This window comes from Antedon bifida, chromosome 9 (genome assembly GCF_963402885.1).
Source record: "Antedon bifida chromosome 9, ecAntBifi1.1, whole genome shotgun sequence".
In the NCBI taxonomy this organism is placed as follows: Eukaryota; Metazoa; Echinodermata; class Crinoidea; order Comatulida; family Antedonidae; genus Antedon; species Antedon bifida.
In genome coordinates this window covers 21,612,002-21,628,427 of record NC_136234.1, presented here as the reverse complement: position 1 = coordinate 21,628,427, position 16,426 = coordinate 21,612,002, and the positions used below count along the sequence as shown (strand labels likewise).

At 33.6% G+C, this 16,426-nt stretch overlaps 2 protein-coding genes across 3 annotated transcripts; one reads left to right on the top strand and one right to left on the bottom strand.

Annotated features, from left to right (window-relative positions):
- Positions 1-1,184: 1,184 nt before the first annotated feature.
- On the top strand, positions 1,185-6,272 carry LOC144851442 (dol-P-Man:Man(7)GlcNAc(2)-PP-Dol alpha-1,6-mannosyltransferase-like). 2 transcript variants are annotated; one of them, XM_078708916.1, is made up of 10 exons: positions 1,185-1,273; positions 1,755-1,908; positions 2,468-2,600; positions 2,877-3,050; positions 3,378-3,572; positions 3,902-4,005; positions 4,227-4,453; positions 4,832-4,998; positions 5,448-5,526; positions 5,861-6,272. In XM_078708916.1, the coding sequence occupies exons 2-10, from the start codon at positions 1,780-1,782 to the stop codon at positions 6,099-6,101; spliced, it is 1,449 nt and encodes a 482-aa protein (XP_078565042.1). In that variant the 5' UTR covers positions 1,185-1,273; positions 1,755-1,779; the 3' UTR covers positions 6,102-6,272. The 2 variants fall into 2 exon arrangements, with proteins under 2 accessions (XP_078565042.1, XP_078565043.1); XM_078708917.1 differs by having other exon boundaries at positions 1,259-1,273; positions 1,760-1,908.
- Positions 6,099-14,898, bottom strand: LOC144853011 (uncharacterized). Its single transcript, XM_078711067.1, has 17 exons — positions 14,499-14,898; positions 13,670-13,927; positions 13,150-13,292; positions 12,843-12,960; positions 12,499-12,570; positions 11,997-12,122; positions 11,740-11,806; positions 11,303-11,414; positions 10,961-11,034; positions 10,628-10,742; positions 9,842-9,945; positions 9,334-9,439; positions 8,379-8,599; positions 7,861-7,927; positions 7,509-7,675; positions 7,007-7,175; positions 6,099-6,917 (listed from the first exon to the last, which is right to left on the bottom strand). The coding sequence occupies exons 1-17, from the start codon at positions 14,896-14,898 to the stop codon at positions 6,828-6,830; spliced, it is 2,409 nt and encodes an 802-aa protein (XP_078567193.1). The 3' UTR covers positions 6,099-6,827.
- Between the last annotated feature and the right edge of the window lie 1,528 nt (positions 14,899-16,426).

The following is a 16,426-nucleotide window of genomic DNA, read 5'->3' as shown; positions in this document are numbered from 1 at the left end:
TGGGACAGCGCGGTTAATAGGATATTTATGACGTAATGATTAATTACGTAATACACGTATAAATAGACTATTATCAGCTTTTCAGTCATGTACTTGGTGGCGTAACGGGTAATGCTCAGTTTTGAGTGCTATCGGCTGGGGTTCGAACCTCGACGGATATTTTTTTTTTTTAATATTGTTTTTTTTTAAATAGAGATATGTGACACTGTATTGTCGAACATGTATGGTACCATACCGGTAGGTATTCAAATATGCTTAATACGAATATTAAAATTCAGTGACTTATTTCTATTTTATATCACTGTGCTCCACTGGCTCCAAGTTGGGTCCACTTGAGCACAGTGTAGTAACATACGAAAAGATATTAAAATTCCGTGAATTATTTCTATTTTATATCACTGTGCTCGCCTGGTGCCAAATTGGGTACACTTGAGTACATTGTATTAAATACGAAAAGATATTAACATTCAGTGACTTATTTCTATTTTATATCAATGTGCTTCCCTGGTACCAAATTGAGTCCACTTGAGCACAGTGTAATAAAATACGAAAAGATATTAAAATTCAGTGACTTATTTCTATTTATATCACTGTGCTCCCCTGGCTCCAAATAGGGTTCAATTGAGCAAAGTGTATTAAAATACGAAAAGATATTAAAATTCAGTGACTTATTTCTATTTTATATCACTGTGCTCCCTTGGCTCCAAATAGGGTTCAATTGAGCAAAGTGTATTAAAATACGAAAAGATATTAAAATTCAGTGACTTATTTCTATTTTATATCACTGTGCTCCCCTGGCTCCAATTTGGGTCCACTTGAGCACAGTGTGTATTAACATACGAAAAGATATTAAAATTCAGTGACTTATTTCTATTTTATATCACTATGCTCCCCTGGCTCCAAATTGGGTCCACATGAGCACAATGTTTTAACATACGAAAAGATATTAAAATTAGTGACTTATTTCTATTTTATATCACTGTGCTCCACTGGTGCTAAATTTGGTCCACTGAACCAGTTACCGTAGCACTATTTCTATTTCGGAAGTAAATAAAGGCATAAATGGCGCTCCGTAGAAAATGATGCTCGATCGTCGAAATGACGCTCTGAATATACCTCCGTGTCACACTAAAAAAACAAGAGTTCGATGACGATTGAGGGCGTTTTTTCTAAACCAACAAACACATGTAATTACAGGAAAATCCAGGGTCCGGTGGTTGCGTTCATTTGTTTTTCCCCCTTTTTCAACGTACATAGGCCTATTGACTTTACCGTACGTTACACTACAGTATTGTTAATAATAATAATATATATATACTATTTTAGGCTAGGTATTGGTTGAATGTGTAGGCTTACACCCTACGTTATTAGCTAGAAAGGCCTATAATATAGTATTATAATCTATTCTAGGCCTCCCTATATAGTCATCCGTCCCTAGTTAAAAGGCTTTCTACTACTAAGTTAAGTACTAGCTAGGCCTAGTTAGACCCCTAACTAGCTAGAGGCTAGGTGATATGAGCAGGATGTAGTACCAGGCCTGGCCCTAGGCCTAGTAGTAGTAGATGATGAGTGCCATAATTAATTGGCCACATTACATTGTTGTCAATATATAATAATATATTATTTTCTATCTGTATTTATTTTGTTTTATTTCAGAATAGATTTAGGCCTAGTTTGAAGTAATTGTAAAAAAATATATAATTGACATCCTATTGAACTAGAAATTGACAACAGTTTATTTTGTTTTATTTCAGAATAGATTTAGTAAACATAAGCAAGATGTGGGTGTTGATTTTAGCAGCAGTATCAGTAATTCACTTGTTAATTTGTCCGTTTACCAAAGTAGAAGAGAGTTTTAATCTTCAAGCCATGCATGATTTACTCTATCATACATCTAATATCACAGCAGTAAGTTTAATCCAGGCGATCCTAACAACAGGACACTGAAAGCGCCTTGCCAAGATAGGAACTTGTAACAATCATTTGATCTTATGTCTGGCTACGACAAATACCAACAGTACTGTACTATGTACATATTCTCTATGACGCTCGGTGTTAAAAGAAGGGCGTGGAATTGATCATGTCACAGCCACAGATAAACCCTTTGATCTCTGGAGCTCAGCATCCTGTTGTTAGATTGCCTTGGTTTGATGAATACTCAATGGTAAATCTGATAAAAAAATGGCTGTATGATTAGAAATTAACAAATATACAAATGATTGTCACTACTCACTCCCCTTCTTCTTATATTTAGTTGCCACCTTCTCAACATACTAGTGCCACCCATGGCCATAAATTCAAAGTTTATAAACATGTTATAAAGAAAAGACTGGAGTTAAGAAGAAACTTTTATCAGCTTTAAGAATCGAATGTTTAATAAGTTGATACTTAATATATTATGTGTTTAAACGAGTATTTAATTTCTATGCCAAAGTAAAAAAAAGAATTATTTTGTTTGTTTTGCCAGTATGATCATCATATGTTTCCTGGCGTGGTTCCAAGAACTTTCATAGGGCCATTGGTGGTTTCACTTTTGTCTGCCCCTTTTGTTGCATTCTTCTCTCTGATTGGAGCATCCAAAATCATATCACAGGTCATCGGTAAGTTAATGATGTTAGTTATTAACGAGTATAACACACCTGATTGTATTTGTATTACGCATCACGTATCATTTGGAATTATCTAACGAAAAAGTGATGTCTAATGGTGATAATTAAATTATTGGAAAATCTTTGTTTTGCCTACTTTTTGTATAAATACCTAACTCATAAATATTCTGTGACATTCATTCCACCCTTCTTTTGGTAGATAAATGCATAATCCGTTATTCTTTAACGACACAAATTCTAAATAGTGCATTTGTTTTTTGTTTTCAGTTCGTTTCTTTCTTGGTTTCTGTGGGCTTGTGGCATTCAACCAGTATGGTAAATCCATCAACAACAGATTTGGTCAAGAAGTTAATAAATATGTCATGCTTATTACAGCTACACAGTTCCACTTTGTCTTCTATATGACCAGACCACTGCCGAATGTATTTGCTCTTGTTTTAGGTAAAAATGAATTCAAAAAGTGCACAATTATCTATTAGTCCATTATTAATTGTACTGATATTTAGGTTGCCTATTGTTGAGTAAAGCCTTGTCTACACTATCACACTTTATGTGACACAAAATGTGATGTGCTTATATATGGACATGATAATCCTTATATAGGCATAAGCCCTCCTCATGCCTAAATCGTTGTGCATATAAAACACTCCTTTGGTTGTCTGTAATCATGTATAAGCTTTCTGTATGAAACCAATCATCTGACACAATAAATGATACAAAATGATACATTATAAAATACAACATGTTTAAAATATTATTATTATTCAGTTTTAATAGCAATTAGTGGTTGGATTGATGGTAAACATGCCTTATTTATAAGTCTGTCAGCATTTGCTATCATCGTCTTTAGAGCTGAGCTAGCTATTCTGATGGGCCTAATGCTACTTATGGAACTTGCTAGTGGTAGACTCAACATTATAACGCTTATCATGTATGCAGCACCTGCTGGCCTCATCAGTTTAGGTTAGTATAATAAAAATTTTTTTGCCGACAAATTTCTCATCTTCAATAATAAAATACATTGTGACTTTTTGCCCTGCATTTAAGAGGTGAAAAGGGGCCTTCAAGGAAATGTTTTCTGGGAGAACCCCATCTACCTGTGTTTTCCCCTACCCCCTACTTCTACTCCCTAATAGAGTTAAATGATATATTAACATCTTGAAGTTCCATAAGAACTGTTTCTTAAAAGTGCAAGAATAGAGGAGCTAAGGTTTATAAACATATTTGTATAAATACAAATTGTGAATTGATAATTTATTATTGATACATTTTATAATTGTATTTTTTTTTAGGTTTTACTGTCCTCATTGACTCATGCTTTTGGCAGCGGTTCCTTTGGCCTGAGGGAGAAGTTCTGTGGTATAACACAATAATGAATAAAAGTTCTAACTGGGGTGTATCCTTCTAATATTAATATTTCAAAACTAAATACTTCCAATATCAACTTACACTTATTCAAATGTTAGTATCTTAGATAGGAATTATGTGCAGATTCTGTTGTTTACAGACCATGTTCCGTCGATCAATTGTGACTCCGTCTATAATTGTCCAAAATTGGAGAGCTGCATTGAATTGATTGTGATTTCTAACGTTATTTTGTTTGATAAAATTCTTTAGACATCTCCATTTCTTTGGTATTTTTATTCTGCCATTCCAAGAGCACTTTCCAGTAGTCTGCTGCTGGTTCCTATTGGTGCGTATGTTGACTCCAGGATCAGGACTCTTCTCCTACCAGCCTTTGGATTCATCTTTCTTTACTCGTTTCTTCCTCATAAAGAATTGCGTTTTATAATCTACGTATTTCCCTTACTCAATACAGCTGCGGCACGTGCTGTTTGCCATTTGTAAGTTGTTTGGTTTTTGTTATGTAATGACGAAAATTAATACTGTATACGACAAATAAAAAATTAAAATTCACATAGGTTGTAATAAACTATTTGAAGGTTTGCATGGCGAAAATCAATATAAAGTTTGCTGTACACCACATACCACTGTTGAGTTACTCAACCTTTTAGAACTACTGTAAATACATGGTGTATCGCAAAATTAATATCATATACTGTTGTTAACATTTACTTCGAGAAAAAAATACTTTTTGACCTGACACCAGCAGGATTCTTTAGTATTGATTTATTACTAATATGTTAATTAGTTTATCAAATAATTATACGAAATCTGATCTTCTGATTATTATATTTATAGTATTTCCTTTTCCTATTAAGTTTCAACAACAGAAAGAAGTCTGTACTAATGAGTTTGATTTCAATAGCAGTTATCGGCCATTTTGTTTTTAACCTAGCAACGACGTCAGGTTTTCTGTATTTATCGTACAATAACTACCCTGGTGGAGACGCTATTACTAGATTGCACCAACTTGTACCAAAAGAAGGTTAGCATGCTATTTTATGGTCTTACCAAATATTGATTTTAGCATCTGAATTCATTGGCTTCATCAAATGATATTACTGTATTGTGTCGTTCACTATATTGGTTTGTACTTATTTTATGCAATTCCAACTCAATATTGATTTTATTAATTTTAATAACCAGAATAAGTTGTACACTACTACTTGGTTTAATTGCTTTTAAATCAAGACAACTATTCTCCAGCCAATTCTACTACAGTAGTGTATCTAGCCGGATGCAATACTTGGTATAGCAACATTAGCAAATATGACATTATATACCATTACAAATAATTCCTACAAATTAATTATTGTTTATACAAGCATTTATGAACTATTAATCTGCTATGATATTCCAAACATTCAGATTCAGTTTATTTTGTTATTTGTTAAAACATTTATAAACTTCAAATCATTTCATTTTACTCTTTAGAAAACATACATGTTCATATTGATGTTGCAACAGCGCAGACAGGGGTGTCGAGATTTACACAACTAAATGACAACTGGATGTAAGTATTTATATTGCTAAATTTTTTAGAAAAAAATGATGTATATCTAATCTATATGTATAAATTATGTATTATGTATAAACATTTTTATTTTACAATTGGGGCACTGCAAACCCCAGCCAATCAATGATAGTATCGGCACAGGTTCAGGCACTCCTTGTCTATGTAGTTCTGGTGATACAGTAGAAGTCTTCTTGGATAAGGACTTAAAACTGGCTTGTGTGGGTTTACCCCGATGTTCTAGACCATTTTCAGCCCTCATTTATTCTAACAGGACCTGTCTGTAAGCTTTGTTTTCTTAGTTTCAGTATAAGTTAACCATTTATCTTTTCAGCTACAATAAAACAGAGGATCTAAAGCCAGGTGGAGCCGATATGATGTCGTACGATGTTCTCTGCATTGGTGCCGCTAGCGAGAATGCACCTGAACTTTCACCTTACAAATCTTCACATTATATACTGGATCATGTCAAAGGTTACGCAGGAATTGACACTAAAGGTTTCAAATCATTCCCTCAAGTTCTATTACAACCAAAGATTTTTATTTTAGAAAAAAAGAAATGTGCGAACTCATAAGGCAAATTGTATTTAAAGGTGCATACGTTCACTAGTTTCAGTATATTAGCACAACAGAACAGTTACTGTATTTTTATATACAAACATCTAACAGTCAAATGGCTGATTACTGGATGCTTTGTTTTGCTGAATTAAAACAACACTCCATTGTCTTAGGAGGAAAGCAATTTACTTTGGTCTTATGTTTTGACTTAATATTAGTTAAAAGATAAATATTTTGGCACATGGTTTCATACGTGTACTACTTGAGTGTGTAAACATTGAAAAGCCCCGAAATAAATACAGACTTGGGGCACATGTTAGTGCTATATTCAGCGATGTGTTCACATGTTAGTGCTATATTCAGCGATGTGTTCACATGTTAGTGCTATATTCAGCGATGTGTTCACATGTTAGTGCTATATTCAGCGATGTGTTCACATGTTAGTGCTATATTCAGCGATGTGTTCACATGTTAGTGTTATATTCAGCAATGTGTTCACATGTCAGTGCTATATTCAGCGATGTGTTCACATGTTAGTGCTATATTCAGCGATGTGTTCACATGTTAGTGCTATATTCAGCGATGTGTTCACATGTCAGTGCTATATTCAGCGATGTGTTCACATGTCAGTGCTATATTCAGCGATGTGTTCACATGTCAGTGCTATATTCAGCGATGTGTTCACATGTTAGTGCTATATTCAGCGATGTGTTCACATGTCAGTGCTATATTCAGCGATGTGTTCACATGTTAGTGCTATTCGTTTTTTCGACTGAATTCATATCATTGAGGCGCTTCCGACGTCCAAGTTTGCGATTCCAAGCTTCTATTATCTGTAACGATAAAAGTCATCAATTATATAGAGTTATAGACATCACATTCAATTTTTACGATTCAACATTTAAAAACATATATAGTTTACCTTCTTGTCCTGCAGACAATAAATGATGAAGATATAAACCCCTTGAAATGAGTTGCTGATGGCGAACAGGTACTGAAACAACACGTGTTCAGAATCAAATGCAAATATAGCAAACAGCCAAGTAAGGCCAAATATAGGAATCAGAACTAGCATTCCCCGCAATGTCCTCCTATAAAAATAAACAGAAATTACCAGATTAAAACTTATCCTGTAGCAGTAATTGCTATAAAGAACGAAATCGACTATAAACAATAATTTAACGCCGGTACCATTCCGAGGTGATCGAACATAACAATACATACAGTAATTACACGACTAAAACTTACTGTAGTAGTAATTGTATGAACGAAATCGACTATAAATAACTTAACCGAGAATAAACTAATTTATATCGTTTTAATGCTTACAGTAGGGAGTAGAACGAGTCAATCCTGACACTAGGTCAGGATTGAATTGAACATTAGACATTGGGATTGGAACCACAAATGCACTCTTATCTTACTTCATCTGCTGGTTTTCTGCTTTATGTGCTTCTTTGACTGTTTTTGTGGCCGTGGATTGATTCACTGGTTTTGACATTGATGTTGATTCCAATGGATGACTGGCCACTCTTCCTTTACTTCTTTCGTAAATTACTTTTGCAGCTTTTAATGTCACCATTACATTACACTGCGAATAAATCAAACACATTTAAAACACTGTTCTTTCATTATTAAAATTTAAATTAAATATAAGAAAACTAATAGTAATAAAGTTATACGATAATATCTCTATAATGGTTTAACAGAAATTGTCCGGGGACATTCAGGGGTAGGCTAATTAGTATTAAAATGAAATAAACTTATTAAACTTACAATGAGGATAATGTATATTGGAACCAGAAATGCAAATATCGCACCACTGCTGACGTCAAGCCAACAGCTATAAGTAAACAACATCATTTACGACTGTATAATCACTCATAATAATTAAAGAAAAATTGACATACATTGTCAATGTCACAATACCTATACTATTGTTCGTAATGTGACTGTACTTTCTGAACGATTAGTTATTGTTACAGGAGATTATCCTGGTAATTAACTTTATCATTTCATATTGAACAAAATAAAGATTTATTAATTTTCCATACAAACAAATATATTACATAAACTATTCATAATGAACAAGTTAATGTGTGCTGGCGGGGAAATAAGTTCAAAGAACTTTAAGCTTATCCACCAAAACATCATTTTATAATGACGAGATAGAAGAATAATGTTAGGGTGAGGAGTTGAGGACGGGGAAGATTGTAAATCGTAATTTAATTGTGTGAAACATTTGCAGCCATCATTATTTCGTATTACTATTGTTTAATCAAATAAAAGCTTACATTCCATCTGTAGCATAATTGTCCGGTGAGATAGAAATCGTTACTGCTACGATAATGGCGGGAATCGAATAGCAGACAATCAGATAATATTTCAGTCGATTCCATTTGCTTGTTGTTTTGCGAACCACTTTATCTAGAATGTAGACTGCTTCAGCCGCCATCCATGTAAACATACACAATAAGAAGTAATGAAGAAGTATAGCAATTACACGGCAACTATCCTGAAATTAGTGACAATGTTGTATGTTATTTTATAGCTCATTGTCAATATTATTTACTGCAGTTACCAATAACTACATCATTACCATTTTATGGGACACAAGTCGCTAATATACCCCCAAAATGTTGACTATGGACGTCCCTTAGAAAGACTTTTATCATTTTTCTAACTAAATATCACATTTCTGTATTATGAACAGAATAAATGTTAGTTTTAACATATTAGATATCGATTTGTTTCATTTTTAAAGTAGTGTTATTGCTTTAATTAAGTAGTGACGTCACTATTCGGTGATGTTATTCTATAATTATGTCTATTAGTATGTAAAGTATTAAGATATATTGACATATCATGAGGGTCCACTACTGACTTTAATATCTTATAATATAGAAAAACGCTGAGACATGCTATTATGTTTATTTCGAACTTTTCTAGTACCATTTTTTTTTTATTGCAATAGCATAATAAAACGTATTTTTTTATACTAATTGAAGATTTTCTAAGACGGTACATTAACTGATAATGGCATTAAGTTTATGATATGACTTAGGTCTGCATTTAAACATGTTAATTTGTTTTATTGTATCGTCCAAGTTGACAGGGGCTGTTAAAGCACATCACAAGATGACAGTTTTATTACTTTTGCTTTTCCGCTACTCCCCTGTTATACTTATATGTTTGTTTTTTTGCTATGTAGAAAGATTGAAAATAAAATAAATAAATGTGTAACACTACCTCGTGTTCAGTTTTATCGGCACCAAAAACAAACAATGCATTGAAGACAACCATGCATGTAACCAGGTTTTTATGAATGTTATTCCTAAGGCAGTTCCACAATTCCCTTTAATAAAAGAAAGAAGGAATTATTAATGTTACATATTCTATCAACAAACCTAAAAAAGAATCGATGCATTTTCTGTAGAGGACTGAAACATGGCGTACTAGACGTGTGCTGGTTTGACGTATGGAATGGCGTGATGAAGTTCATCGATGTGGAGCTATACAAGTTTAATCAGACACCACCACCACATCACGAAGAAGCAAGTTGTTACGGTATGATACAGAAATCATAGACTAATTATTGTTTGATGGAATACTCCATTGCTCTTTATATAGATCGTGTGGTAGGCCTACATTATTTATGTTTTCTTGAAAGCAGAAAAATGTTTTTATTTTTGTTTTACTTCCCAGATGTAGCCTGTGCACGCCTAATCAGGAGAAAGAATAAGCATGGAAAAATTACCAGAGAAAAATGTACACAAACAACGTGATCAGCAAAGCCACCAACGAAATTGAAAGACCAACCAGTGTGATGTACTTCAGGATGTTTTCATGCACGCCCTCGACCTATTTAAATAAATGAAAATAATAATCTATAGACCTACTGCAGAGAAAAAAATAGGCGCCAATAAAAAACCGCCAAACCATAGGCGTATTATATTGCTGCTCAGAAAGTAACCGCGAGTGACCAGTTGAATTTAGCCTATGATTACGACTTACCACGATTTGTTTTTATGAGGCTTATTGTCCGACGACCACAATGATCTCAGTTTATTAGTTTTATTGATCATTAATTTAGTGAAATTTTGAAAAATTATTAATTACGGAATATTAACAAAATAACATAATGAAAAATTGATCCAGGGATATTAAATTAGGTCATCATTCATCGAATGATTTGTGTTATTTTGTTAGAAGGACAGTATTAATATAACGTTTTGTTGCTAACTAAATTCAAATACTATATTAAAAGTTTAAAAATTGGTTAACAATCGTATTATTTATATTTCAACAATAATAATCAGAATACGAAGGCTTTCCTAATCACAACATTTTATGTAAATTTTATGCAAATTCAACAGGTGTATCGTAGTAGTTTTTAAAATGTTAATGTGTGTATTTTTTCCTATTTGAAATAGATCTGAAAACATATTAATAGTTGAGGTATGATAATAAAATACCAATCTAATTATAGAAAAGCACAATTAATATAACGGTTTTAGACTATAAAATACGGTAACTTCCAAACCTCGTTTTCAGTAACTTGAACAAGCAACGCAAAATTAGTGGTATGAGTGCAATGGCATGACGTCACATTACTTTCAGCGTCATTGTGAGTGGCACATCCGTATGTCGAGAAAGACCTAGAAACGAGCAAAGAGTAATACAAAGTACCATCATCATGTCCATATATGGGCACATCACATTTTTGTCAGAGAGCTTTAGATTAGACCGTTTTCACCAACCTATCTCGCAGATATTGATTTCACATCATATTAAAATTATACATTTTTTCAGGTAAATATGGTATATCCACTAAATACAAAATTAATTTGAGTATTAATCTTGTAAAACTACAAACCTGTGAATTTCATCCCAAAAGCTGCAAATTAGCTGCGCGTCTTCAGTTTCTTTCAACTCCAAATTTAACAAGTACTGAAATTTAAATGTAATTAAAAAACGTTTTATGAAACAGTAGAGCTCTTTGTATAAGGTTTAACAACTTTTGCTTATTGTTCCATGAGTGTTAAAAAGTTTGTTTTCCTAAGTAACTTCAATGAAGTGTGTTTTAATCACGCTGGTTCCCACTAGAGAGACGCAACACAATGACGTAACGCAACTTAAATGATCTGAATAGGTATGAATGCAACAAGTGTGGATAATGCTAATAATAATGTATATATAAATATACATGAATACTAACCTCACCCGAATGCTTGAATGTGAGTGTGACATTAGTTGAAACTGAAGAGTAGCCAACACCGTCATAAACAGTGTAACTGTATATTCCACTGTAAAGAGTAGCGTTACCGCCCCTGTCAAAGTTTAATGTTTTAGTTATACATTTAACAAAACAATATCTGCATACTAAAACCCGGGACTAAAACGTACTTAGCGAAAACACTGTAATACAGGTAACATTTAAATTATAATTATTTTCAGACCATTCTGATATAATATGCGTATTAGAAAAAAAGAATCATTTGGAAATGTCGTATTTCTAAAAGGCCAAGTAAAATCATATAATCTTTATCAAACGATTATTTTCTTCGGAAGAAACACTACTATTTTAGTATGACCTATGACCCGGTATACTGTCTATCATGTTTCTTTGAGCAGAGCTACAACTCGCAATCTTACTCTATAATATTAACCACTGATCCACTTTCCTCTTCTGTCTTCGAGTACACCGAATAGATGACTATATCTGTGTTATATAAAAAATCTAAGTTATGTACCAATTTGGCATACCTCTTTTAAAGCATAAAACACTCAACGAAATATCATGAATTGAATGATTTAAAAAAAAATGTTTTTTTTATTATAATCTATGCCAGGTGTACAGGAAGATTTCTGTTGTGACAACAAGAAATAATGTTACAATAAGAAATAATTACCGCCGTAGTTTGTAGTTATGTTGGTTTCAATCCGTAAAATACTCGTTAGTTGCGTTGATTCCGGTATGATCAGTGTGGTTGATATAGACTGTCCACTAACATCACTAAAAGCTGTAATGCTTCCAACTAGCAAGAAAAAATCAACTTTGCTAAACAAATTCTACCATAGATTGATATCCCCCATCCGCGATTCTCCTCCCTTCCATTAGGAATCTACTCTAGTTACTGCAGTAGTAACTACATTGTTTTACTGCAAAAAGTTTGTTTGTGTTCATATAGGCCTAGAAGTTGATGAGGCAGCAATAAACGTTATGTATGATTATCCTAAAGCATGTCTCAATCCCAAGTACATTATATAATAAATAATACCCTTGAAATCGATCATTAATTTTTATAACATTGGAATTTCAAAAAGTAATAATTAAGGTTGTTCATGACCGACATCCTACACCAGACTGTTTTCAAGAGTCTGTCTGCAAGAGAGGAAATTACTATAATTTACCAACAACTTTACTAGACAGCATGGTGTCGAAAATTGTCCGTATTTCTTTTTTATCTGGAGGGCACGTGTTTTCTAGGAGAAGGGTTTAATAAGCACATCTACTATCATCAAAATGTTCGTGCCATGTCTGGCGACAATAAACAGCAGGTGTAGTTGCTTTCTTTCTACTGACTAAACCCCACCCCGCTGAAAATATACATTGCATTGATTTTTGTTTTAGTTTAAGGAATGTGTTGTTTCCAAGTTTGACCACAATAAAGTGTGCTGTCATGACCTAAAAATGATATTAAAAATCCATCTATAACATCAAATGTCAAAATTAAGATATTATGTTTACAACTTACCTGACACATCAGATAAAATTTCTATCGACGTTGTTTTATCATCGTTGTTTGAAAATTCTACAATAAGCGTCTGCTCCTGTGAATTTAAATCCTCTATGTGAACTTCCAGGTCGTTGTTCTGTACAATAAAACAAATTATTATTATGGCAAAACATGTTTGTTTGTGTCATTATATCATTTTTGTCATGATTGTTGACATGAATTATTTGTCATCTTTAGTTTTATGGACAAACAAAGCATTTTATGTTCAAAGACTGTACTTTCGTATCAAGACAAAGATACATGTTTACCAACATTATTCACTTACGTTTTTAGTAGTGGGAGTCGTAGGCCTAGTTGTAGTAGTAGTAATAATAGTAGTAGTATCACTAGTGGTAATTGCTGACACATCAGTATTTTCTATTGAGAAATAATTTGGGTTTGCAGAGGTTTCTGAAGACATCGTAGGTTCTGTAAACAAATAATAGGGACTTTTAGATTGAGTGAACGTGCACACGACGGTCACGTCCACATGGATCGTAGTCGACTGTTCCCGTCGACAGATAAGAACTTTCAGATTAAGTGGACATTTACATTTTTTTTTCTACATTGTCAGAAAATCATCGCGATATCATTCTCCGCCATGATTTTGTAAACCTTTGCAGTGTTATGACGTCATACGTGCACTTGTACTGATGTCAGAGAGAGCGAACGGCAAAACGTAACGCCACTGAACAAGTTCTCAACTTTGGCAGTCGACGTTCCAGTCGACTTGCGCATGGGCATATCATACAACTGACGTCATTGGGGTAGCAGCCGACATAGTGGACGCGTCTAAAATTCCCTACCTGCTGTTGAGCGAGATCCAACTTCAGATTCGGTCTGTAGCCAAGTAAAGTCGGTACTTGTCTCAAATTCATCCTCAGGTGAGGACGTAAATTCATCTATTGATGTGTATTCGTCACTCTCTCCAACATCTACTTCGTCTGTGACCATCACCGTTACAATCTCTACATCTTGATAACTGTTATCCCCATCGGTTGTCAAGAGGTCAAGAGGTGTCGGGGTTTCACTTACGTCTGTTGTCATTCCAAGAGTTGTCGGATCTGTAAAAATGAAAGTAAAATGTTACCCAGTTTTCTTTATGAGCACAGAGAACTCATTGATTACAAAGAACGAGAGCAGAGGCATGGTGAAAATATGAAACTATACAGTTTCTTCACGTCGGAAAGACGTTTTAGTTGTTTATGCCGAAAACCTAATGATTTTTAATCACCACATTGTTCAAAAGTCTTTCTTTTTCTGTAGGCCTAATGACTCTTTCATTAACATATGGCTTTGTTAGGAATGAACTGTGTGGTTGAATTCAGTGAGAGGAATCAGAGCAATACTGTTTTATGTAACTTATGTTCTGATGATGAGAATAGTTACTCGAAACATGTCACGATATTTTACGTCAGTTTGCCTATATATCAATTGCCTCACAATCTTAATTTTAACTCGAAAGTTTGGTGGTAGTGGTACCATACATAATTTATCTAACTTATATATAGAAATAAGAAGCACATTCAGGATATTTGACTGGGTTAAGGCGGAGTCAAAAGAAGTTAAGTACTATCTAAAGTGGTGGGGTCAAGAAATAAATGCGATCGTAGCTATTCATATCTTTAAACTCACCAGATTGCTCACAGATATATCCAGAAACAGTTAATTCTTCCTCTTCTTTCTTTAAGTCAAAAATATTGCTGCTTTCTTCCTCAAATGTTATAAACACCCCTGCATTGTCATAGTCAGCTACATTCGGTTCTCCAACGTTCCAATTAAGAACAGTTTTAATTGGAGTTCCACTTTCACCAGATGACCATGTCCAACTAAAAGGGTCTGTTCTTTGTTCACTTGCGTCACGTTTTAAGCCTATGAAAAATGTATTACTTGTACATGGTGTGGTCAAATTCAACGCTTCCTCCTTTACAGCTTCGAGTTCATCTGGTGTGTTGAAACTCACTAGATTACCTCCGTTACTATTACACATTTCTTCCACATCTGTCCATGATTTAGCATCAGTGAAATGATTCATAACAATACAGGTGAAAGTATAGCAAGACGATCCAAACATAACGTCACAACTGTCGACATGATCTGGTGAGCAAAGTATTTTAAATACCAAAATTAATACATTTGTTATCAGGAACATGAATAACGCTATAATGACAATTTAAACTTTAGTGTAGGCCTATACTATTATCAGTGGCGCTTTGGGGTTAAAAACAAACTATTAGTATAGTAAAATGGAGTAATTGTGAGAAGTCCACAGCACAACATCGATTCAAAAACGACGTACACTATCATTATAGATACACATACTCTGTAATTTGTTTTCGTGTGTTTTCGAGTACAGGAATGTACGTCTAATGCTACTTTCTAAAATTATATCTCAAATTATAGGTTTACCGATAAACATGCGGTATATATAAACATTTTATGTTGTGGTGGGTAAACAATTTTATTTCTGAAGATGCAGAAACATAGAGTTCGAAATATTGAATCATAATGGCGAGTTAGTATTTAAATTATTATAGTAATTATAAACAATTAAGGTATATTAGTTCTGGAAAGAACTGTTGAGTTTCTCGACGTTTCGATAAATATGCTCTGATCGTCCTCAACTCCCTCCCCCTCCTCACTCCTGAGGACGATCAAAGCATATTGATCGAAACGTCGAGAAACTCAACAGTTTTTTTCAGAAATAACATACGTGGTGTGTACTGCAAACTTTATATCAACATTTGATTTCGCCATAAAAACCTTCAAACAATATATCAATTATAAACAAAACAATAAATATAAATCTGATCAACTTACGAATATAATTGTAGACAGATAACATTACAATGACGCGTAGGAGCGTGTTCGAGTATAATCGCTCCATCGTTTACCGTATCTTCTTTAAACGTATTCGTAAACGTTTACCGTTTCTTCTTTAAACGTATTCGTAAACGTTTACCGTATCTTCTTTAAACGTATTCGTAACCGTTTATCGTTTCTTCTTTAAACGTATTCGTAAACGTTTACCTTCTTCTTTAAACGTATTCGAGGATAATCGCTCCTTCCTCGTTTACCGTATCTTCTTTCTGATATTGATCAGACGATACCAGAAGATAAAAGATCAGACGACTCACTTTTATCAAATACAAGAGCCATTTGATTGGCTTACGAAATAACGGCTATGACGTAAGTGGGATGAATTATTTAAATTTGATTAGTCCGACAACAAGTATTCAAATTATATGTAATCCTTCTTCCAAAAAATAAATACGTTTCTCGGAAACATTTTGTATAGGCCTAAACCAAGAAAATCTGAATAATATGTTGGATTGCAGTGTAAATATAAGTATGTTGAGAGTAAATAAATACATGTTTAGACTTTCACTTTTGTGTCAGTGATAGTAAACATACTTTAATTTTATACACCATTAAATTTCAATTTATTTATTTAAAGATGCCTAAAGCATCGTTCCCACTAGCGACGCAGTGCAACGCAACCGACGCAAACGTATAAGAATGCCCTTCCAATAATTGTGTGTTTTAAATATAACTGTATTTTG

Excerpts from the sequence above, each read along its gene's own strand:
- LOC144851442 (XM_078708916.1), top strand. The coding sequence starts at position 1,780 with ATGTGGGTGTTGATTTTAGCAGCAGTATCAGTAATTCACTTGTTAATT. Across the intron at positions 2,601-2,876 it reads AATCATATCACAGGTCATCG|TTCGTTTCTTTCTTGGTTTC; the intron begins GTAAGTTAATGA and ends TTTTGTTTTCAG. Across the intron at positions 4,006-4,226 it reads ATAAAAGTTCTAACTGGGGT|ACATCTCCATTTCTTTGGTA; the intron begins GTATCCTTCTAA and ends AAAATTCTTTAG.
- LOC144853011 (XM_078711067.1), bottom strand. The coding sequence starts at position 14,898 with ATGAATCATTTCACTGATGCTAAATCATGGACAGATGTGGAAGAAATG. Across the intron at positions 11,035-11,302 it reads CATTCAAGCATTCGGGTGAG|TACTTGTTAAATTTGGAGTT; the intron begins GTTAGTATTCAT and ends TTTAAATTTCAG. Across the intron at positions 9,946-10,627 it reads TTCAAGTTACTGAAAACGAG|GTCGAGGGCGTGCATGAAAA; the intron begins GTTTGGAAGTTA and ends TTATTTAAATAG.